Here is a 23,446-nt window from a genome sequence, read left to right on the forward strand (position 1 = left end):
AAAAAAAAAATGACCTCAGAGAAAAAAATCATCAAAAAGGAAAAGCAAACCTTTCTAAATATCCAGCATTTAAGTCTTACACCCCACGCCCCCTGGATTCCTATTTAAACTCAAGGAATGGAGGACCATGGTGGTTCACACCTTTAATTCCAGTACTTGAAAGAGGGAGACAGATTTCTTAGTTAGGGGCTAGCCTGGTCTACAAAGCAACTTCCAGGCCTGCTAAGGTGAAATCAAAAGACTGTCTCAAAGAACAACAACAACCAACAAAAACCTACCAAAACAAACAAACAAATAATACCAAAGACCAAATCGAAAGCCATGAGACGTCAAGCTGAAGGGTCTATAGCATGTCCACCTGCAAACTATGAAGGGCAAAACCCAAGTTTTGGCAACAATACTTTGCTCTTACTTAATCTCCATAAGTAACCACTTATTTATTTATTTATTTATTTATTTATTTATTTATTTATTATTTGCCTGTCTGTTTGCTGAGATGGAATCTCATGTAGAGCAGGCTGGCCATAAACTATGTTGACTTGGAACTTCTTAATCAAGTGCTCACCTCTTGAGTGCTGGGACTGCAAGCACATACTACCTGCCATGTTTAGTTCATCTGGTACTGGGAATCAAACCCATCATCTCATGCACACCTGGCCACCATTCTACACATTGAGCTACACTCCTAGCCCTTAAGCGACTTCTGAATCTAATCTACTCCACACAAGTGCCTCTTATGCCTTATGAAGTACCTTTCAAGACTTTTGGGTTGACTTTACAGGTAAGAGCCATACAAATTATAACAAAGCTTTTAATTCTCCTCGTCAAAGTGTTCACTTCCTGTCATCTAGTCCAGATTAAAACCCAAGGGTGTCTGTATGGCTAGGCATGGTGGTACATGCCCTTAATCCTAACAGTCAGGAGGAAGAGGCGGTCAGATCTGAGGTGTTGGCTGCAGGCAGACCCTTCCTAACTTAGACAACGGTAACGTCACGTGCTGGCAACTGTCCACAGCAGAAGGGAGGGCTCCAGGAGCTGTCCACAGTGATGCACGTGTGCAAAGAGCTAAGGACAGCTGTCGAGAGACCTGCTCAGAGGACCCAGCCTCTGGGGATTTAAATGATTCGTCCATAACGATACACCTATAGCTGAATTTCCTTTTGAGATACCAATGGATGTACCAACATATCAAACTTTTAAAAAAAAGATAAGTCTGTGCATGACAGTATATGCTGGCTGGTGGCTATCTATGAGTTCGAGGCCAACCAGGACTACACAGAAAGATTATCTCAAAAAAAAGGGGGGGGGGGTAAGGTTCAAAAGAAACAAATTTAAAAAATTCAAGTGTCTCAATTTGTCACTACTTATAAGACAATAAAACAACACTGACAAGATGTCTCAGTGGGTGAAGGTTCTTGTCACCAAAGTTGATGACCTGAGTTTGATCCCTAAAATCCACATGGTGGAAGGAGAATGAATTCCTGCAGGCTGTCCTCAGATCTCCATGTGTGCCATGGTATGCAGCACCTCCACAATACAGTGCATGCCTAATATCCTAGCTCTTAGAAGGCAGAGGCAGGAGGATGACAGCAAGTTTGAGACCAGTCTGGTCTACTATATAGGGAGCTCCAGGCCCAAACCAGGGCTACCCAGTAAGTCCATCTCTTGTAATACAATATAGCCACACACAGTATCTGTTACATGCAGCCATAATCAAAGAACAAAGCCCAACACTCACTCCCATCAACCTGAGGGCCACATATAGGAAGTACGCCAAAAGCCTATGGAATACTGGGAAGTTCACAGTGCCTCAAGACTACTACCCCAGTATCCCAGAGCAGTGAGCGCTGGCTGCTGAGGAAGTGCCACGAAGACCCAAAGCTATGTCCCCCCATACTCACTTCTCCCCTGGGCTCCCATCCCCAGCCTGCAGCCACACTCAGTGAAGACAGTCCTCAGCCTGTGTGACCCAGCAAGGGAGCAGGAACTCACCTTGTAAGTCATAAGGCATGGGCGTCATATGGAAAGGGTGCCTGTAGTCCTGGAGGAGGGAGGTGCTGATGTAGCTTGTATCTACAGCAGGAAGGCTTGGGGTGCGGGACACAGGCGATGCTTGATGAGGAAGACTTAAGATGCTGTGGGAAAGAAATGTTCAGAAAATGTAATAGTCATTTTAGTAGTTTAGCAAATGAAACTGTATCCCACAATAAGTCCTACTTTTTATGATAAAAAAATTAGAAACAATAACAAAAAATCCAAACAAACAGTAAAGCAAATGGCAAGAACTAGTTTAGGCTTGTTGCAGTGTTTGCAGACACTCTAAGGAGAATCAGAGAGATGCTATGGTATGACCATTCATACCGCCCATATAGTCAGTCCTTAAGATCACCATCCTCCACTCTTGAGAATGCAGGAGCCACGCACAGCTGAGTCACCATGGTAGACATGGGTGGAAGGTACTCCCAACAAAGGAAACTGGGCCTTTCTAAGTAGGTGCTGAATGGGGTAGATAGTGAGAAATCTAGAGATACTCTTCGTGCTGGATAAGTTTTTTGTCAACTTGACATATGCTACAGTCATCTGAGAGGATGGGACCTCAAGCAGGAGAGTGCCTCAGTAGTACTGGGCAAGCTTGTACAGCATTGTCTTAACTAGTGATTGATTACAAACAAAACAAAACAAAACCAGGCTGGGCAAGCCAATAAGCAGTTCTCCTCTGTGGTCTCTGCATCAGCTCCTGCCTCCACGTTCCTGCCCTGTGTGAGTGTTTGTCACAAATTCCTTCCATGATCAACAGTGCTGTGGAAGTGTAAGCCAACAAATCCTTTCCCTGCCAACTTGCTTTTTTGTCATGGTGCTTCATCTTAGCCATAGAGACTCTGACTAAGATACCCTGGTAAGGAAAATACAAATAGAGACAGCTAGGGCAATGCAGTAAGCTGAGCACTGAGGAGAAAGCCGACTTACGAGCTTGCTGAAAGTGAACTCTGGGCGCCCAATGTCTAGGTTAGCTATCTGTATAATTGGGCTGTTGGAGCCAATCAAAGCATCGAAACAAGGCACCAAAGTGTCCCAAAGTATGAAGGAGGGAGAGAGGTATTAAGAAAGAATGGTTGATCCCCTTCCCCACACCCTGCCTTTCTGTGTTTATAACCCCTGTGTGAATGAATTACGATTTGAGAAAAAAATAAATAATTAAAAAAAAAAAAGAAAGAAAGTATGGTTGAACTGAAGGGAAACAGAAACTCCAGAAAAGCATAGACAGGCTTTATCAGCTAGTTGTCAAATCTGTCTCCTTCCTTCCCTTAAGGAAAAAGGACAGCCAGGCTGTGGTGGCACAATCCTTTAATCCCAGCACTTTGGAGGCAGAAGCAGGTAGATCTCTGAGTTCAAAGCCAACCTGGTCTACAGAGTGAGTTCCAGCATAGCCAGGGCTACACAGAGAAACCCTGTCTCAAAATGCCAAAACACAAACAAACCAAACTAAACCAACCAAACAAAAAAACCCCACCCCAAACAAAACAAAAGAAAAAAGGAGGAATAAAGAAACGAAGAGCTGACTTTGAAAGAGTTATGACAGTCCTAGGAAGGTTTATGTACCACTCCACATGACCCCAACAGCAAAAGGCTAACAGGCACAGAGGAAAACAAGTAACGAGAAAGGGAAAACACAGGCATCTTCCCCCCGAATGTGCAGTGTGTTTGTGCACTGCTGTAGTACACAGGTACTATGGCATACACACACACAAAGGGCAGAACACAGCCTCCCATGTCAGGCCCTGCCTATCCCTACACTGCTTATGGATATGCTGGGCCAGATGGCTTATGAGTTCCAGGGCTTCTCCTGTCTCGTCTGCCTTCTTGACTTAGACATACATGGTACTCTATCTGGCCTTACATGGAGTCTGGGGAATCCTCATGCTTTTATCCAATGGACCACATCCCCAGACCTTTCTTTTAGTTCCATTACTCCATGTCACGTACTTGCAGGTGGAGGTACAAATTTAATGGTACAGAGTACTTCAAACAACACCAAGGTTAAATTTCCAGGAACAGAATCTTAGTTATGAGTATGCACTATACTTTTTTGAATGGGACACTAAGCATAAGACACTCTTGGGTGCTACAGGGAAGTGTTCCAATCAATGTAAATGTAAACCTCTTACACCTATAGAAAATGCCATGTTTCTTAGCTGTGACCTTTTCTGTGCTTAAGAGACTGTAATAGGAGAAAGCAGTCGACTTCTAGCCTTCACAAACACCCCAGTCTAGCAAACAGTATGGAACTTCTGGGTGAATGGGAACACTCAGCAAGGTGCGACAGTGCCTGACTCTCCAGTTGTGGACAGCCATCTGTCTTTCTATCGTGACTGCTCTCAAGCGTATGTCCTTACTGTAATGCACAGCAGCAAACAACCTGTCGGCCTAATGAGGACACAGACATTCTTTTGAAAATGCTGGAGACATTCAGGTTTTATCTACATATCCACAGAGAAGGCTCTGGCATTTGTAGAGCTGTATTTAGGCTCAATTTATCATGGGCAAATTCAGGGAAGTAGTTAATGCAACTAATATAATTTTCCAAACATAATAAACAGAGCTATTTTGGAAAGAACTATAATAAATATTCAAAGAAAAAATATTAAGATTTCTAAAGACTCCCAAGTTTTCCTGATGAGAAAATATACTCAGATAGTAAAAATACTGCAGAGTTCACATGTGACGACTGTGACAGCCACACAACTAACTCCAGAGCGCTTACACACTTTTTAGAAAGTATCTTTTTTTTCAAAGGAAAGTATTTTTTTAAAAAGATTTATCGATTGATTTTGTGTACATGAGTACAGTGTAGCTGTCTTCGGACACACCAGAAGAGGGCATCAGATCTCATTACAGATGGATGTGAGCCACCATGTGGTTGCTGGGAATTGAACTCAAGACCTCTGGAAGAGCCATCAGTGCCCTTAATCGCTGAGCCATCTCTCCAGCCCAAAAGAAAGTATATTAATTTTGCAATTATGGGAAAAAATATAACAATACAGTTGTCTCCTGATTTCTGTGGGAGTCTGCTTCTAAGATCTCCTGCAGATATCCAGACCCAAGGTCACTTTTTGTCCCTCCTGTGTCATAGGATTTGTCACCCAAGCATTCCATCTGGGTCTCTAGGTATTTCAGAACACTCATCATCATCATCATCATCGCTGTCACCATCACGACTATGACTACTATCATTATTGGACAGGACGTCATCTAGCTCAGGGTGGCCCTACACAGTCCTCCTGCCCCAGCCTTATGAATGACAGGGTTATGAACATGTGCCACAAACTCTAGCCCCGTGGCACAACATGATGGAAGGCTCCTGGGAAACATAACAAGTCAGGAAAGCCCGAGTCAGTGCAGTTCTTTCCTGCACATGTCTGCAGCCAAACTGAATGACCCGGTGTGCTCAGCTTTCCACTCTAAGTGCTCTACTTGAATGAATTTTACAGCTAACAGGTTCCAGTTTTTAGCCAGTGTTCTAAAACCTGTAAGCAGGCAAAAAATGAAGTCTAATCCTTTGTGGTTCCTGACCCAGGCAGAACTGGGAAAGGCATTTCAATGGACCTCCTCCCATTCAGAGAAGATCAGTCTTGCCCTGTTTCCCAAGCACTAAATAAGATAGATGTGCACTGTTCTGTCTGAGTCTGGTTGGTCACGAAGGTCAGCAGAATGGCAGAGCAGTCAGAGTTCACAGAAGAGATGTACTATCTACACTGAACAAGCCTACTGGGAAAGGCTAGTGGTCACCTGCTCATGTGGTACACACCCCAACAAGATGGCTACTCCAGACTAACACTGGACAATGACTGTAAACAGATCCTGAAATGACAGCCACACCTCAAATATGAGGAGAGGACATAGGGAAAGAGTTCGTTCGTTCTTTCTTTCTTTCCTTCCTTCCTTCCTTCCTTCCTTCCTTCCTTCCTTCCTTCCTTCCCTTCCTTCCCCCCCACCCCTTTCTTTTATTTATTTATTTATTTATTTATTTTTTAAATATTTATTTATTTATTTTATTGATGAGTACACTGTCGCTGTCTTCAGACACACCAGAAGAGGGCATCCAATCTCATTACGGATGGTTGTGAGCCACCATGTGGTTGCTGGGATTTGAACTCGGGACCTCCGGAAGAGCAGTCAGTGCTCTTAACCGCTGAGCCATCTCTCCAGCCCCCTCTTTTATTTTTGAGATAGGGTTTCATTATATTTACCAGGCTGTCCTGGAACTCAGAGATCCATTTGCCTCTGCCCTCCCCAAGTACTGAGATTAAAAAGTGTATCCCACCACACCTGGTCCAAGAGCAAGTTTATTTACAATATTAATCAAAAATTGGTTAAATGAGGGCTAGTGAGATTGCTCAGTAGGTAAAAGCGCTTGCTATGAGGTCTGGTAATCTAAGTTTGATCCTGGGACCCACATGGTGGAGGGAGAGAAGCAACTCCTGAAGGTTGTTTTCTGACATTCACATACACACAAATAAAACAGTCTTAACAAAAGAAACTGGTCAAATGCAAAAAAAAAAAAAAAAAAAGATTCTTGGTGATCCTCACATGCATCAGAACTACTAAATGCACCAGAATCATCTTAAAAACTGTGTGAGGGAACGTACAGCCTTGGGGGCCAGATGGTATTGTCAGATCCCCTGGAGCGGAAGCTACAGGCAGCTGTGAGCCGCCATGTGGGTGCTGGGAACCGAGGATAGAACACCAAGTACTCTGAGTTGCTGAGCCATCTCTCTAGGCCCGGAAACTTCTCTTGACATGACGAGTCCTCTATACAGACTCTTGGAGAGCAGTACTTTACTTCCTCAAAAATGCCACGTCCCTGGGAGGTCTGTCTGCATTTTGTTCTCAGACACAATGGTTTACCTGGCAATCTTTACCTCCTTGGCACAGGAGTGTTTTGGAAAGGTCCTAGCAGCACTCACCCTTTATTACTTAGTGGTGATGTAGGAGACAGGGAAGGACAGGTCCTCTTGGCAGGGGGTTCTTCTTCCTCTTCATCTGATGAACTGTCAATGGTGAGGTCAATCACCTCGACTTTCTTGTTTTTACTTGAGGACTGGTTGTGGGAAGCCACCTGATGCTCCAATGTGGAGCTCAAGCATCCTGTGTGGGAATGATTAGAACAAAAGATTAGAACATGTCAGTCCTCCCCTTCCCTCAGTGTCCTTGCAGGCGAGCACAGCAGTCTAGCAAAGCAACACTATGAGAACAGAGTAAGGCAGTAAGGTAGCTCTGCTTTACTGCATTGAGAATTGTGGCTTTTTTATTAGTTGTTAATGAATTATTTTGAAAAGTCACTTTGAATTAGAATAATCAAAAAGATATCTTAAAGCCTTTACTCATCCCAGAATTCTGGAGGCAGAAGCAAAAGATCTCTCTCTATGAGTTCAAGACCAGTCTGGCCTACATAGTGAGTTCCAGGACAGCTAGGGCTGTATACATAGAGAAATCTTGTTTAAAAAAATTATCTTTTATATCTACTTTAGAATAAGAGTAGTTTTAGAGCAGGACTGTGTGTTACATGTTTATCTATACAGCATCTAAAATACCTAGAAAATGCTGGTCCTCTGCTAACAAAACACCAAAAGTCAAATGTATCCACACATAAACGTAAATGTTTAAAGGAAAAAGCAGCTGAGTGCGGTGCTGCAGACCTCTGGTCTTAGCATTCAGGAGGCAGAGGCAAGTGAATAAAAAAAAAAAAATGAGACTTCAAAGTCTAAAACAAAACAAAACTAAATGAAAAAAAAAAAAAAAAAAGAAAAGAAAGAAGGAAAAAAGCACTGTTCACTACATTGCACCAAAGGCAAACGCATTCAAACTTTTAAAAAGGCAGGTGCTTCAGAACGATGACTTTCAAAGTGACTTAAGACTGCTTTCAACTCTAGCACCATAAAACCTTAAGGCTGGCAAAAACATTGATTTAAAAGGAGTCCTGCTATTTGTGGACATTTAATCAATAACCTAAGACTTATTGAGCTATTTGTACTGCTCAGTAATTTCAACAGTCTGCATCCCAATATTAAAAACCAGCGTGCAGCACAGCAGCAACCACCCGGGGCCATGGGAAGTCACTCACCGTCGACTCCATTGTAGGAGGCAGTGACTTCTTGCACTTCCTTTTTTGACCTCATCGGAGCCCATGAGCCGTCCTCCTTAAACTGTATCTCGTCACAGTCTGTACAGTACTTCAGGATTTCCATAAACAACCTAGATCAGCAACAGAACATGTTTTAAGTGAAGAGAAGTGAGAACCAGAACCAGAACTCAGGACACTTAGACTGTCTGTGTTTCATGAGAAGTCAATGGAAGAAAGGGAAGCAGAGCAGACAGACTACATTTGTTCTCACGTGTGCTAAATGGGAAACAGTGACGCTAACTGGGGACCGTTTATGTAAAGATGTCATGTAGCTTGGGAAAAAAAATGACAACTTAAAAATATTTTAGTTTGTGTTATATGGGTGGGTAGGTGCCACAGTGCATATGTGGAGGTCTAAAGACAACTTGTACAAGTTGGTTCTCTACTTCTACCTGTGGGTTCTGAGTAACGAAACTCAGGTTGTCAGCCTTGGCAGCAAGTGCCTTATCTCCCCAAGAGTTCTAAAGACAGAAAAATGTCCACAAAAACTAAGATGGTTAAGGAAAAACATATCTCAAAACAAGATTCTGTGTATGAATAAAAGCACACACTAATTATCTCTAGGTGGTGACTTTATATATATTCAGCTTTTTTCTTTATACTTTATGTTCTATGCTTGCAAACTGCTCACAAGATCTTATTTGATAAACTGAAGGTACACACACACATACACACACACGTATATGTAAATAAAATGTCCAACCAACAGTTAAATCCAAACAAAATACATTGATACTAAAAGAATATTTATAAGGAGTGCAAGAAATTCATTGTGGCCGAATTACTCAGCCATAATATTAAATGAAACCAAAGACTAAAAATTATTAATAGCATGTAATCAAAATTTATGTAAAAACTAAACCAGAAATTTTATTAAAATGACTTTTATTTCCTGTTCTGCTTTTGAGAGAGTGAGAGAGATCTGTATTATAAGAAAAGGAAGAACTAAAATATATTCCATACAGAGCTGGCAAAATATTACTATTAATCTAAATTTACAAGTTAGTTATCATTTCATTTCTGAAAAATCCAAAAGGAAACACTATTTACTCATATTCTTCCGAGACTCGACATTTTTAAAGCTTTGGGTTGTAAGTCTATTGATACATACATTCAATTCCGTGTATTACTGCCTTCAAAGCTCTTATGTTTTCTCATATACTATAAATAAACTGTCTTGCTGAGTGCTTTGCTGAAGAATACTAGAAATATTAGGGAGGGAGGGATTTATTTCTCCCCTTTCACAATCTATTTCCTTGTTTCTTGTTCAGTGGCAAAAAGGCAAACAGAAACCTAAGGAGAGTGGCAGACTCACAGCCAAATATCAACAGGTCAGAACCAATAGACAAATGGCTGACAAGAACTGCTGCGCACTGTGCTGCAGTGGTGAGGACGGAGAAAGAGACACAGAAGGGAAAAGACGGGGCTAAAACAGAAGCAGCAGCAGAACGATGGGAACTGCTGTAAGCTGGCTGTCCTGGGCAGGGAGCCCTGACAATGGAGAGCAAGGGCTTGGTGGACAGGACAGAAGCCAAGCTTCTACTACAAAGCCCAACTCGGAAAAGAAACTGCATTATTTACAAATTGTTTAAATTATGTGTTTGTGTGGGGGGTGTATGTGCACATAGAGTACGGAAAAGGGCATCGGATCCACTGGAGCTGGGAACTGAACTTGGGTGACCTATAAAAGCAGTGCAGCGGTTGGAGAGATGGCTCAGCGGTTAAGAGCACTGACTGCTCTTCCAGAGGTCCTGAGTTCAAATCCCAGCAACCACATGGTGGCTCACAACCACCCATAATGAGATTCGATGCCCTCTTCTGGTGTGTCTGAAGACAGCTACAGTGTACTCATAAATAAAATAAATAAATCTAAAAAAAAAAAAAAAAAAAAGCAGTGCAGCTCTGAACTGCTAAGCCAAACGCTGTTTATTTGTTTGCTTGTTTATTTATTGGATGTGTTTGAATTAGCCAGAATCTCAAAATTTGAACATGTATTCTCCTAATGCATTTTGCTGGCCTTAGATGTACTCAATACACACACACACACACACACACACACACAGTGTCTGCTTAGAACTACTGTTTTAAAATAATAAACAGACGGTGCTGAAAAAAAAAAAAGAAAAAAGCATGTGTTTTCACAGCAACAGCAAGCAGACTACACACACCCATAAATAAAATCAATGTTAAAAAATGTTTTAAGGGCTGGTGAGATAGCTCAGCGGTTAAGAGCACTGACTGCACTTCCAGAGGTCACGAGTTCAAATCCCAGCAACTACATGGTGGCTCACAAACATCTGCAATGAGATCTGATGCCCTCATATGGGTGTCTGAAGACAGCAACAGTGTACTTACATATAATAAATAAATAAATAAATCTTAAAAGAAAAACTTTAAAAAAAATGTTTTAAAGAGGGGAAGGACACCAAAATGGCGGAAAGGTTCCTGCCACCAAGCCTAACAGCCCAAGTTGGATCCTTAAAACATACACAGTAGAAGGAAAGAACCAACTTTGCAATGTTGTCTTCCATATGTTCACAATGTACCTTCCCAAATAAATGTTTTTTTAACCCTAAAAGATGAAAAGTATTTACAATACTGGTTACTCACTTTTAATTACATACTGATTTCTAGAATAATGAAAATTCTATAAACAAATATCTTTGAAACAAATGACCTCTATCTAGGTTTCATCTCAAGCCGCATGGTAACACACTTGACTAAGACAAGAAGAGATACATAAACATACATACCCATCAATTATAAGGTGTTCATATGGGGCCTTCTTATCACAGACAGGACAAACCCATGTTGGTTTTTTCTCATTCATCTGAATATAAAGAGTTGCATCAAAACACTGAAGGTGGGAACAGGTAAGTGCCCGGCAGGGAATTGTCAGTCGCATTTTCCCAAGCTTTAAGAAAGGGAAAGGTCAATATCAGTGTGTGTTGTTGAAAACTTAGGCTGTCATAATAACTTCCCGAAACACAATAAGCATGTACTGTGATTTAAAGTGTGTTGTGTTCATAACCTTTGTACCTAAGGCTCAGTTAATGCCATGAACAGGAGGCAGAAAGAGTGTAGGAGCCAGAGAAGCAGGACATTTGCCTAGACTATTTCCTAGAAACATTAGGGGAGCTTTTGATACTAAAGCAACATGGCTGTCTAAAGAGACCTGAATAAGGGTAATACCACAGACATACTACAGGAAAATCCTGCATGGGGGCCCACTCCTAGACAAAGAACTATGTAGAGACAATTGAAGGAAGCTGAGATTAGAAGAAACGCTCTTCCCCAGGGAAGACTAATTCCCCTAACTGGTTATCAGGCATCAAATGACCAGCTCTGAAATTATCCACCTACAAGTAACAGTCCATCATATGGACTGAGGATGTTGTATTTATATATTTAGGCATATGTGTCTTTGTGTGTATATACATACATACATACATTAGACACACAAACGTGTGTGTGTGTGTGTGTGTGTGTGTAAAAACAAAGAAAAGAGGTTGTGATTTTGGGAGTGAGCAGGGGAGGAGGTACTTCAGAGAGATTAGAAAAAGTAAAGGGAAATGAGAAAATGTTATACTTACATTTTAATTTTTAAAAAGTACAAATGTTAATATAAAAAGCATGCTCTATGTGTGTGTTTCACTACTACGGAAGAAAATAAAACTTTTTTTTTTTGAGAAACCTACCTGAAGGTTTAAGTACTACAGTATATGTTTGGATATCAAACACAGTGACTATGGATAGTCTACCATAAGAGCTATTTACTACCATCTACTGACTACAGCGAGTTTCTTGTTGGGAATGTCTGCATCCCTTTGAATGTGCTCTCACAGGTGTGTGTGCGAGCGCTTGTGAGCGGGTGCTGAACCTGGGGCCGCATGCTTGCTGGGCGAGCACTTTCCCACTGAGCTGCATTTCTAGCTCTCTCACACTCTCACTCTCTTAAATCAGTCTTTGACCTGAAAAAAGTTAAGAACCATCTACTTAGAGAAAAGAAGCCAGAGAGGTAAGCACGGACTCTAATCTCGTCTCTGAATGATTACTCAGGTCATAGGATGAAGCCCAAATCGTTCACCCACATCCTCCATGGTGTGAGGTACAATGGCTGGGGCAGCACTGAAGACAGATGTGCACTGGGAATCGCTCTCCCCACTGGGCAGCGTCATAAAGCCAACAGCCCCCGGCTCTCAGACATCAGTTAGTATATTTGGGGACATTTTTCTTGCCCAGTAATTGTGGACTGAGCCGACACAAGCTGACGCTATTCCACACGCGGAGGTCTTCTTTAACCCTACACTGCTTGCTTGGGCCCAAGGCAGGGACACTGCTGAGGACCTGCACAAGGAGGACTGTATCACGCTCTCCCTCCATCACCACTACAGGGCTTCCAAGCCCACGACGGCCGCAGAGCGGGCAGTCTACTCACTTTCTAGGCTACTCACTCTCTATAATGACGTTATTTGTTAAGTTCATGGAAAAAGACTTTCCATATGTTTTTGAGTTAAAAGAGGAAAAGGTTCTTGGCTTAGAAAAATTTCAGGGAAACGTGTAATTTCCTTGTCTACCAAGGAAACCGACCGTCACAGGGTCCTAAATTATTGTTCTGATTCCAATGATTTACTGTGCTTCTAGGGAAGACACTTAACCTTTCTGGGCCTCCTTTTCTACCTAGAAAGTAGCACCATTTCCTCTCCACTTCCACCAGATGTAGTGATAAAGAATTTAAACAGTACTCCAAACATGCTAACAACTTAAGCCAGGAGGAACATCGATTATCATGTTCAAAGCACAGAGAGGAGGACCAGGAGTAAAGTGAGAGTGCCCTTCTCTGTGCGAAGCTCTGCTCTTGAACAAGATTCTATTGTTTCATTTCTTTGTGTATCTCCTACTGAAAACACGTCAGACTTCTGTCCTTGCCCCCACCTTTGGAAAAGTACTTACTACAGTGTGGGATAATAGTCTCCTGTACTGATAAGCTGTCAGCTGTGCATGCGAGCAGTCTGAGGAGAAACTATGTCTGAAAGATGTGAAGACACTGGGGACTATAGGAATAAAGGCACCTGAAAGGAAAGCCTTTAAGAACTATCTCTTTCAAAGTGTAAATAAAGCCCTAGGCTTTTGCTTGGATCCTGCCACCTTCCTTCCTGTCTGTATGAGCATCAAGGGGGGACCCACAGCTCTAGGGCAGGGAGTTGATATGCTAGCACTGAGCCCCCATTCAACTCTCAGCCTATGCTTCCTTCATGGAATATTAAGCAGCCAGTGGAAATCTGCATTTCACAGTTAAGGTCTAATTTAAGATATAAAAACTGAATTTGGGGCTGAGATGTAGTCAGTACAATATTTGCCTAACAAGCAAGCCACCTGAGTTCTAGCACTGTGACTCACAGATCTGGTTCTGGAATCCCAGCCCTTGGAAAGGGAAGCTGTTCAAGGTAATTCTCCGTCTGAATAATGAGTCTGAGACCAGACTGGGCAATAAGATCCTGTAGTTCAAAAAAACAAACAAATGGCTCTCCACTAAAAGTATATAAAAATAAAAGGGTGAACACCTTGGAAACTGCTGATGGATTAATAAATGCCGTAGATAATGGCAAACAAGCAATGGGTCTTCTATTGCCAGAACTAATTTGCTCTCTGGCCTTTTTTCACATGTTTATGGAAATCGAATCATAAGAATGGAATCATAAGTTCAGTAAAGAGTGTCAGGAAGCTGTTCTGTTAGCCCTTTGTGCACAGAGGCAAGAGAACAATCCTCTGGTGAGCTTCACTGACAAGGTGACCTACAGTCTGAAAGCAAACTGACAGGTAAACAGGAATGACAGTTATAAATGGCATAAGAAACCAGAAGCTCATGTTCAAATGTACGGCCTTTTTGTAGCTATACCACAAATGCCATCTCAAAGAACCATTACACAGCACTTATGTGAAGAATCCTCTTATCTCTCGTTTTAAAATCAACCACTAGATGTAAGTGCCTACCAGACAAACAGGCACCCACTGTTTCTAATATGATGTCAGAAGGTGTAAGCTCTAAGTACGTTTACTTTTTTTGATTACAAAGTTAGTTCTCTTCCCTTTGAAGGATAAGACGGGTGTCTCTGCAGTATCGACAGATAAACATAAACAAGTCCCCCATGTTTTCTAGTGAGGCTGACTTTACTCAGCCGTGCTACAGCTCATGACACTGCATGAGAAAAATATTAGTCATAAAGGCGCTTATATCAGCAGGCGTCTACAATGTCATGACAACATGTACTTCTTCGTATAATAAGAAAGTCTGATTGATATTAAAAAAAAATCTCGTTAGTTTTTTTATACTAATAAGTACTCATAAAATAAATTTCTAGTTTATTTTCTCTCTTCTATCAACTCTAAATGATCTGTGTTTGGGTTTACAAGTCTGTGGAACAGCTCACATCTGACTTCTCAACATTTCCGTCTCTGTTCTTAATAAATTAGAACCGACAATCCTCAAAGAGAAAAAGCATTTTAATTATTTTTGTTGCCTTTAGCTAAATGGCACACAAATAACAGAAACTCATTTATTCTGAGCTCTGCATATTACAAAAGAGAAATAGAAATGCACAGTCAGACAGCATATTTACATATTTCAAAGAACAAATCTCTTTTTATGATTCCATAAATTTGATATATAGATGAGCTATCACAACTGTATTTTATTTTTGAGCAAAAACATACCTAAAAATATATGGCCTTGCTATTCTGGCATAACTGTAGGGGGAATTATCTCTTTAGCCAAATAGAAACTCATGACATATTGTAATTATATATTACACATAGTAGCTTTTTTATAATCTGAATTTTGAAAGCAGATGCTAATTTACAATGAACTGCTGAAATTGTTTGAACTAATGAGAGAGGAGCACAGGGGGACATCAAATTAGAAGCTGGCTCAGAAGCAAAATGTGATCCTTATTTCCCAGTAACATGGGGAAAGCACCTGAATCCCCCCGAATGACTAAAACTGCTGCCACATACAGCGGGCTGCTTCTCCATATGAACACACTTTGTGTGACTGTTCAGTGTTCTAAATATTACACATTAGTGCAGCTGTAAACACTTTTAAGATGGGAATGCAGAGACACAGACCCCTCTAGTGATATAAGTGGGAAATGGAGCTTCTGTGGTCTTCTAAATTTATCAAATCCTCTCATCTGGGGCTTTACAATGAAATGAAGCAGCAAGAAACCATGAAGAAGGGAATAGGTTAAGTCAGGGTTTGGAGACAAAGAATGAGATATGTTATTTTAAATGATTTTATTTAAAGTTTTTTTCCTCACCTACTTTCCTGATCTTGAACCAATTTTATGATTCTTTAACATTTATCTGGTTATTGAAGAAGTTTTAATAATAGTAATAATACTTTTCTTAAGGAAGACAGACTACAAAGAGGCCTCAGAAGGGAAGTTGCTCACAGAACGGATGGCACAGCCATGGCAAAAGGACACAGTGGCTGCTAACTGCACTGTGTCTCTTCTATGGCCATAAGGGTGTGTAAAGAGTAGGGAGGGACCCGGCTTTAGGAAACATGGAATGACAGAATTAACCATACACCGATGACTTGATATCTGAGGCAAGGCTTAGTAAGCATACTAGGCTAAGGTAAAGGATAAGTAACATTTAAGTTTTTATAAAACTTGTTGCTTCTTAAAAGAACAAGAAAGCACCAACCTCTTAGGTTAGCAGGATCTCGATGCTGAAAGCTTTCAATGACACTACCTTCCTGAACAGTCAAGGCAAATCAGGAGACAAGTGTCCTTTCGTTCTTTATACATTTGAATATGGTTAACTTGATTAACCAAAATGTCAGCAGTTTATTATTAATCTTCACCTTCTTTCCTATAAAGGTAATATTCAACTGCCATCCCTAATCTTAGTGGGTTGTCACCAACACATTAGGTATGAAATGAACTTCAACACAATATTTTGCTTATAGTTTTAATCATTTGGTTAAAATCTGATGACTTTAAAATTGTCTCATTCAAATGACTGTTCCTTCCCTTTCTGGCTTATAAGTATTAAGTTAATTCTATAAGTGTAAGGAATTCAGTCAAGTAGAACAGAATTTCCTTTCACCTCCTCCTCTTTTTAAATTAAGATAAGGTGTTGCTATGGTAACTTAGCTGGCCTTGAACTTATGGTAATCCATCTGCCTGAGCCCTATCCCCACAAGTGTTGGAATCATAGGCATGGGTCTTCAGGCCTGGTGCGCTGTGTGTGTGTGTGTGTGTGTGTGTGTGTGTGTGTGTGTGTGTGTGTGTAGTACTAGGAATAGCATCATTTTTTTATTTTGTGTTTGTTGTTGTTTTTAATTTTTTTGAAGACAAATTCATCCTGGAGCTCGATACAGAAACCAGGCTAGTCTTGAACTCAGATTCACTTGTCTCTGCCTACAAATGCTAGAATTAAAGGCATGTGCCACAGCGGGCTGGCACAGGCTTTAAATGGTGGGTTCTTATAGCTACTGTTGACAAAATGGTTAAATTGTGATGTGGGTGACTGTGCTTCGTTTTTATCCAGCAACGCCCTGTTTGAATTAGTGGAGTATGGACACACCCCAGCACCCCCACTCTGGTCTTCTAACTGGAACCTGAGAACTGCTGCTTACTGAAGGCAGAATTTAGATAACACACACTGTGAATAAAGGCACACTTTACAGTTATTCAGCTCACAGTCCTATGCTTCAGTGTCTTTCCATTTTGATAAACTCTGATAGTGTAGAATGGGAGATTCTTAAAGTAAGCAGAATCCTCACACTCAGTAGAAACAAGTGTATATACTGAAGGCAAGCATTAGCAAACACTTACTGGACACAGCAGCGAAACCCGTAGGCTGGTGGTAGCTATCTCACTATCTGGATCTGCAGTTAACTTCTCTTTAACTGAAATGCATTGGAGAGAAAACAGTACAACAACTTTATTAAAAACATTACTAATATAACACTGACAAAGAAGCTTAAAACTTAAAACCTTAACAACCTAAAAATAACCTAAACAATGATCTTCCAAATCACCTGTCTGGAAAGCTAAGGGCAGTTACATGGCTTCTGCCCTTCACAGTAAGCAAGGGAAGGAGGGCCTTACTCTGTAGCTAGCTGAAGCTCCTGCAAAGCCCTGGTACTGCATCACGGCCCACAGGGAGTTGGTCCTACAGCAGCTTCTGTGTTCCAGGGATGGTTGGCCTTTCTTAGTTAATACTCAAAAGATACTAATGATTTTCTTTAAAATTATGATTAATTTGCAATCTTTTATTTTAAAGGAAATAAAGAATATGACAAAAAAAAAAGTTTGCATGGCCAGAAAGTGAACAAAACATTATAACCATACTAACTTTACTTTCAAATTATAAAAGAACAAGTCCATGTACCTGAGTCATTTACCTGTAGTTGTCTTTAGCAAGTACATCTGCCTCTTTCCGCTAATGTTATTTACATTAAACCCAGAAGCCACACCAGATACTCTACATCTTTTCAGTTCCAACTTCTACAGTTTTCAAAGAAGGGGTACTAATACTTTTACTTTTCATGGCTATTCTTTTATTCCCCAGTTTACTATAAAAGACTCTATACTTCCCATGTATGACGATTTGAGTAAGAATGGCCCACACAGCTTCATATATTTGATATTTGAATGCTTGGTCACCTGGGAGTGGCAATATTTGAGAAGGATTAGGAGGTAGGGCCTTATGGGAAGAGGCGTGAAACTGGGGGTGGGCTTTGAGGTTTCAAAAGCCCAAGCCAAGCCCTGTTTGTCTCTGTCTCTCTGTCCGTCCCCCCCACCCAATAAACCAAGATTTAGCTCTCAGTACTGTTCCAGCATGGGCCCTTCATGCTCCCTGCCATGATGATAACGGAGTAAGCCTCTGAAACTGTTAAGTAAGCCCCCAATTAAACACTTCTCTTTGTAAGAGTTGCCTCAGTCATGGTGTCTCTCTACAGCAATAGATCACTGACTAAAACAACATGTGTAAACCTGTAGCAGCAGTCACCTCTGATGACAGGAACCAACACTGAGTTAGGAAATGTTCAGAGAAAATATTCTAACAAGCTTATACATAGGAGCCTGAGGTGGAGTGGTGGTAAGCACACCCAACTACAGTTTCAGAGCTATTGAACAATGATTATGACCGCGGTGGTAACACGGGAAGCACAGACTGAGAAGCAGATGTCTGGATGCTGACTGCCGACAGAACTAAGAAGCCAGCCTTTATGAAGCATGTGATCATGCTGTGTGGTTTGGAATTTTTAGATGGACAAGTTTTGGTCAGTCTACTGAGGAGTTGTCTCACACTACAGAATCTCAACATAGAAGCACATCTGAGTTACATCTGGAACATTCTATTCTGTAACTGATCACATTAGACTAGGGAAGAGGGACATGAATGGGTGGTTTAAAAAGCTCCACAGATTCTGATGCCAGACTAAGAAGTTATTTTGTAGACTGGAAATCTGAAGTTTTCAAAGTCTGTATGTATTTCTTATTCTTAGGCTGACTTTAATATCCCCAAAGGCCCCTAAGACCTCTAGACTTTAGTTTGGAAAATAGAGCCATCAAGACACTTTAATATCAACAAATATAAATTAGGAAGTTATTTATCCAACCTTAGCTAATCCTTCTTTATATAATAATTTGAAAGAACACTAACTTAACTAGCAGGGCAAAGTGTCTTTGTAATCCCAGGAGGACTGCTATAAGACCAGGCCACCCTGGTCTACATAGTGAATTCTAGGATAGCCTGGGCTACAGTATGAGACCCCAGTCACAAGACAAAACAAAATCACAAATAGCAATAACAAAAACTCCCCACTCCCCAGAAACAACAAATAACTGTGTCTCTGAGGATGTCTGAGAAGACACTGGCATTTGAGTTCACCCTCAATGTGTAAGGGAGACACTGGCACGTGGAGAGGACAGAAGAGAAGAAACGCTGGAACTCAGCCTTTGGGTCTCAGTATTCACCCCAGCACCCCAAGGCTCTGCAGCCATCAGCTGGGAGTTGCATCATTGGTTTCTCTGAGCCTTTGGACTTGTGCTCAGTCATGCTTTCCTGTCTCCAGCCTGCAGACGACCCTGTGGAACTCTCAGACTCCATAAGCAGGTAAGCCAGTGCCTCTACTATTTTCTCCCTCCCAGTCTTTCTATTTTTATCCTCCTGGTTCTCACTCGCTCTAGAGACTCCTGAGGAAGACACCATCCATTCTGCATGCCTTTCCCAACTGGGCCAGCAGCACCCTCCTCCTACACAGTAATGGGACACTAACAGACTGGGCTGTGTGTAAACTTGTACTTAATGCAGCAACAGTGTAGTATCAGCCTTGAAATCAAAACTCAGTAGCTACAGAGGAGGCCACATTGGGCAGGCAGTAAGACAACAGTTCCTTGAATCACAAAGTCAGAATTCTGATTTGTCAAGTCACTTTAGTAACTTTTTTCATAACCTGGTAAATGAGAATAGCTATCTCACAGCATTGGATTAAATGAGTTTAACCCAATGAAACATGTATTAAAGTACCTAATATATTTAATCAATGCTAGCAATTCTTACTTAAAATAATTTGCATGTTCCCTCTCTCTTGGAGATAAAGTTTTTGAAATTACATTTGTGGATTTCTATTACAACAAGCAAACAGACAGACTCTCCTTTGCTATTTATCAGACCCAATCCTACACTTACAAAAATACATGTTATATGTGAGGTAGTGCAGGCTCTGTATCAGTTGAAAGCAGCTCAGCTGCTCCAGCCTGAGGGTTCCAGTCTATCCCACAATATATCAGTTATCTCTGCTCCCAACGGCCGCAGGGGAAGGCCATGGTCAACAGGCGGACCATCTGGCAGCTCCTGAAGGAGAATGGCTAGCTGATCTGCTGTACTGGAATATCAGAAAAAGGGTTGTGTGAGGCAGTGCGTGTGAAGCAGTAACAGCATGTGTCAAATAGAAATATCATTTATTAAGCTACCTTGGCCAATGCTGACACAACCAGCCTTACAAAGGTGGTGGAATAATCTTCCCAGAGGCTGTTATAAGGAGTGACAGAACGGAAATACATTTCCTGAGAAACAGTTTTATTACCAACTGAGCTACTTAGAACATGGGTTAAAAAGTCTGGGATTCTTTTTAAACCGAAGAAAATGACTAACTTTACTATATTCTTAATGTAAATCCGTAATAAGGCAGATCTTGCAATTAGGGACTGAACCTTTCACCTGCTAAGCAAGACAGTGAGTGCTCTCCATGGAGCTATGCACTTAGTCATTCTCTGGTAGAGATACTGTCAAAGACCCTACTAGGGTCTTAGCTGGACTGGACCTCTAAATGAACCTGGGGAACTAGCATAAAATCATGCTGAGCCTTCTGTTCCACTTACATCTTGGCTTTTTAATCTACCTCAGGTCTTCTGCTGGGTTTCTCATAGTTTTCAGGATCTACACCACACACCTCTAAGGATGTGTTAGCTGTCTGAATTTCTACACTGTCCAGTAATGGATTAATAATAAATACAATCCAGTTATATATACTGATCACAAATTTTCCAACTCATGTATTAGTTCTAACAGTTTCTTTAGTGAGTCCTAGGGGCTTTTTTCTGTGCAAATAATCTGCAAATAAAGATAATAATTTCTGCATCTCTCATCTTTCTCTTCTCTTTCCTTGTTGTGCTGGTTAGGACCTCCAGGGTAACGCTAGGCACAATACTCTAACTTTAGTCACAGTCTTAGAAGATTCAAGTTTTTACCATTAACTATGATACTAACTTAAGCTTGTTTCTGTAAATGTTTTGTAATACTGAGGCAGTTCCTTTCTTGTTCCATTAATATTTTGCTGAGAGGTTTTTTTTTTTTTAAATCAGGAATAGATGTGAAATTTAGCCAGCTGCCTCTTCTGCATCTTTGGAGATATTTTTTTTTTCCACAAAAAGTGAATTATAGATTAACTTTCTAATGTTCAACCAACTTCCCAGAACATAATTTTTTATAGGGAACTTATAATAGTCAAAATAACTCTGAAAATGAAAAAGCAGGGAGACTGTTTTTAAGGTTTGCTAAGAAGCTGCAGTAATTGAAAATGTGACCAACAGAAGTGTCCAGAAATAGATTCACATACCTATGGTCAATCAGCTTTTGATAAAAAGCCAAAGAAATTAAATGAAGGAAAAATACTCCTTTAAAGCAACATGGTTCGAACAGTTGGATAACAAGGAGGCAGGAAAAGCAAAGCTCTGCACCCCACTAAGAACTATGCCCTACGAACTGTGGCTAGTCCTCCAGACTATGGTCTGCAGTGGTAGGCGTACCACTTCATGACTAAAGTAGTACTAAAGCTAGCTATTATAAAAGTCATCTTGCTAATGAATCTCTGTTCTTATGGCTACCAGCGTTAGTCATGAGACTGACTGTACTTGACAACTGGAATAGCTAATCTGAAACTCAGTGCCTTAGTTATACGAGTCTCATTTATGTTCAACAGCCACGCTGCTGGTGACTACCACACAACTGTACAACTGTTTCAGACTCTTCTACTAGATGGTGCTGTTCTGGATCGTAACTGTTTGATTTCTCTCCCTCATTAATTTCAGAATAATTCAGTCTTTTAGAGCAGAAAACAACTAAGCATACTAAGTTTAACCTTCCACTCTAGGCCAGAAAACAGAAGGCTTTGAAGCCCCGATTTTGACTCTACATTTCTTTTTATCAGTTCACAGCAATCACTGAGCACAGAAGCACATGTCTCCACTCTGTCTTCCCAGCATGTGGGAAGTTGTGGCAGGAAGATCACAAATGTGATGTCACAAACTAGAACGGTAACAACAAACTGTGAGAGTTCACTATGTGTCAAGGCACTGTGTGAGGTAGTGAGGACTCCAAGAAGAACTGAGAGGGAGCAGAAGCTGCTTAGTGAGGTCCACCCAAGCTGACAGGCATCTCGAGACCCTAGAGGGTCTGGGAAGAAAAGGACCCCTGGCAGTAGAAGCAGCTAGAAGGTGTGAGGCATAGAGAACACTCCAGCACCGAGGAGGGACGAAGTGAGAGAAAACATGGTGGTTTTTTGCAATGGACAGGGCTGTACGTTGCACTAATGAAGCCATTAGTCCACTGGTGTTAGGAGTTCAGAGGATGAAAGAGGATGGTAAGACCAGCTGTGTGCCACTAAGTCAGGCTGTCACCAGGAAAGAGACAAGAAAAGCCAATAACAGAAAGAAATGCTTTAAAACATCATTTAGGACTGTGGGTTTTTTGTTGTTGTTGGTTTTTTGTTTTTTTGAGACAGGGTTTCTCTGTGCAGCCCGGGCTGTCCTGGAACTCACTCTGTAGACCAGGCTGGCCTCGAACTCAGAAATCCGCCTGCCTCTGCCTCCCAAGTGCTGGGATTACAGGCGTGCGCCACCATCGCCCAGCCCGGATTCTTCAATTCTTGATTCTAATAAGCAGAGCAATGTTTAGTTCAAGACAGCCAGCCTATGGAATCTGAAGCTAGAGGAGAGACCTGAACGAGGATTTGTATTTGGGGGTTAGCATGAGTTTAAGCAGAGACAGTGGATGTGAAAAGTGGAATAGCATGGAATTCCCAGGGACATTTACTCCCACCTGAGCCCCTAGAGTCTCACTGCTTAGCCCTGGCTGGCCCCTTAACTCACAATCTACCTGTCTCCCCCTGCTGGGATTAAAGGCCACCATGCCCACCATTAGGAAGCTTCTCTCCAAGAGTCCACAGATGGAAGATGGGTGAAGTCAGAAGAGGGAGGAGACAATTTCAAAGAGAAAGAGGTTGGTATCAAATACAGAAAGCATGTAGTGCTTTAGCCAGAGCAGTAAGAACAGGACTGTGGTCACTGCCTAAGCACACTGAGAGGGAACTGTGGGGCTCCAACACTATGTGTACACAGAGCAATAGACTTTCTTTGCTGAGCAATAGGACAGACACGCAGCAGAGGTTTTTTTAGGTTTTGCTTGTTTTTTGAGATAATGTCTCACTGTCTAGTCCTGGCTGGCTTGGAACTCAATTTGCAAACCAGGCTGGTCTTGACTCAAGAGATCTACCTGCCTCTGCCCAAGTGCTGGGATTAAAGGTGTACACCACCATGCCCAGTAAGCAGCAGAGCTTTAAAGTATGAGAAAGACATATCAGTAGAGCTGTCAGGAGACACCTGAGGAGACAGAGGGACTAGAAACATGAGTAGAAGACAGGGAGGTGGCCAGCTCATGTGGCGCTGTGGCTGAGCACTGTCTCCT

The 23,446-nt window shown here is 41.5% G+C and overlaps 1 protein-coding gene across 1 annotated transcript in view; it reads right to left on the bottom strand.

Annotated features, from left to right (window-relative positions):
* Positions 1 to 1,924: 1,924 nt before the first annotated feature.
* Positions 1,925 to 23,446, bottom strand: part of Pias1 (protein inhibitor of activated STAT 1) — an 89,780-nt gene continuing 68,258 nt past the window's right edge. Inside the window, exons 8-12 of the mRNA XM_028752340.1 lie at positions 17,026 to 17,099; positions 10,936 to 11,096; positions 8,123 to 8,253; positions 6,966 to 7,146; positions 1,925 to 2,135 (exon numbers count right to left, since the gene is read on the bottom strand). Coding sequence (XP_028608173.1) covers positions 1,940 to 2,135; positions 6,966 to 7,146; positions 8,123 to 8,253; positions 10,936 to 11,096; positions 17,026 to 17,099 — 743 coding nt within the window. The 3' untranslated portion in view covers positions 1,925 to 1,939. The remainder of the gene's footprint in view (positions 2,136 to 6,965; positions 7,147 to 8,122; positions 8,254 to 10,935; positions 11,097 to 17,025; positions 17,100 to 23,446) is intronic.

This window comes from Grammomys surdaster, unplaced genomic scaffold (genome assembly GCF_004785775.1).
Source record: "Grammomys surdaster isolate TR1022 unplaced genomic scaffold, NIH_TR_1.0 125896, whole genome shotgun sequence".
Lineage (NCBI taxonomy): Eukaryota > Metazoa > Chordata > Mammalia > Rodentia > Muridae > Grammomys > Grammomys surdaster.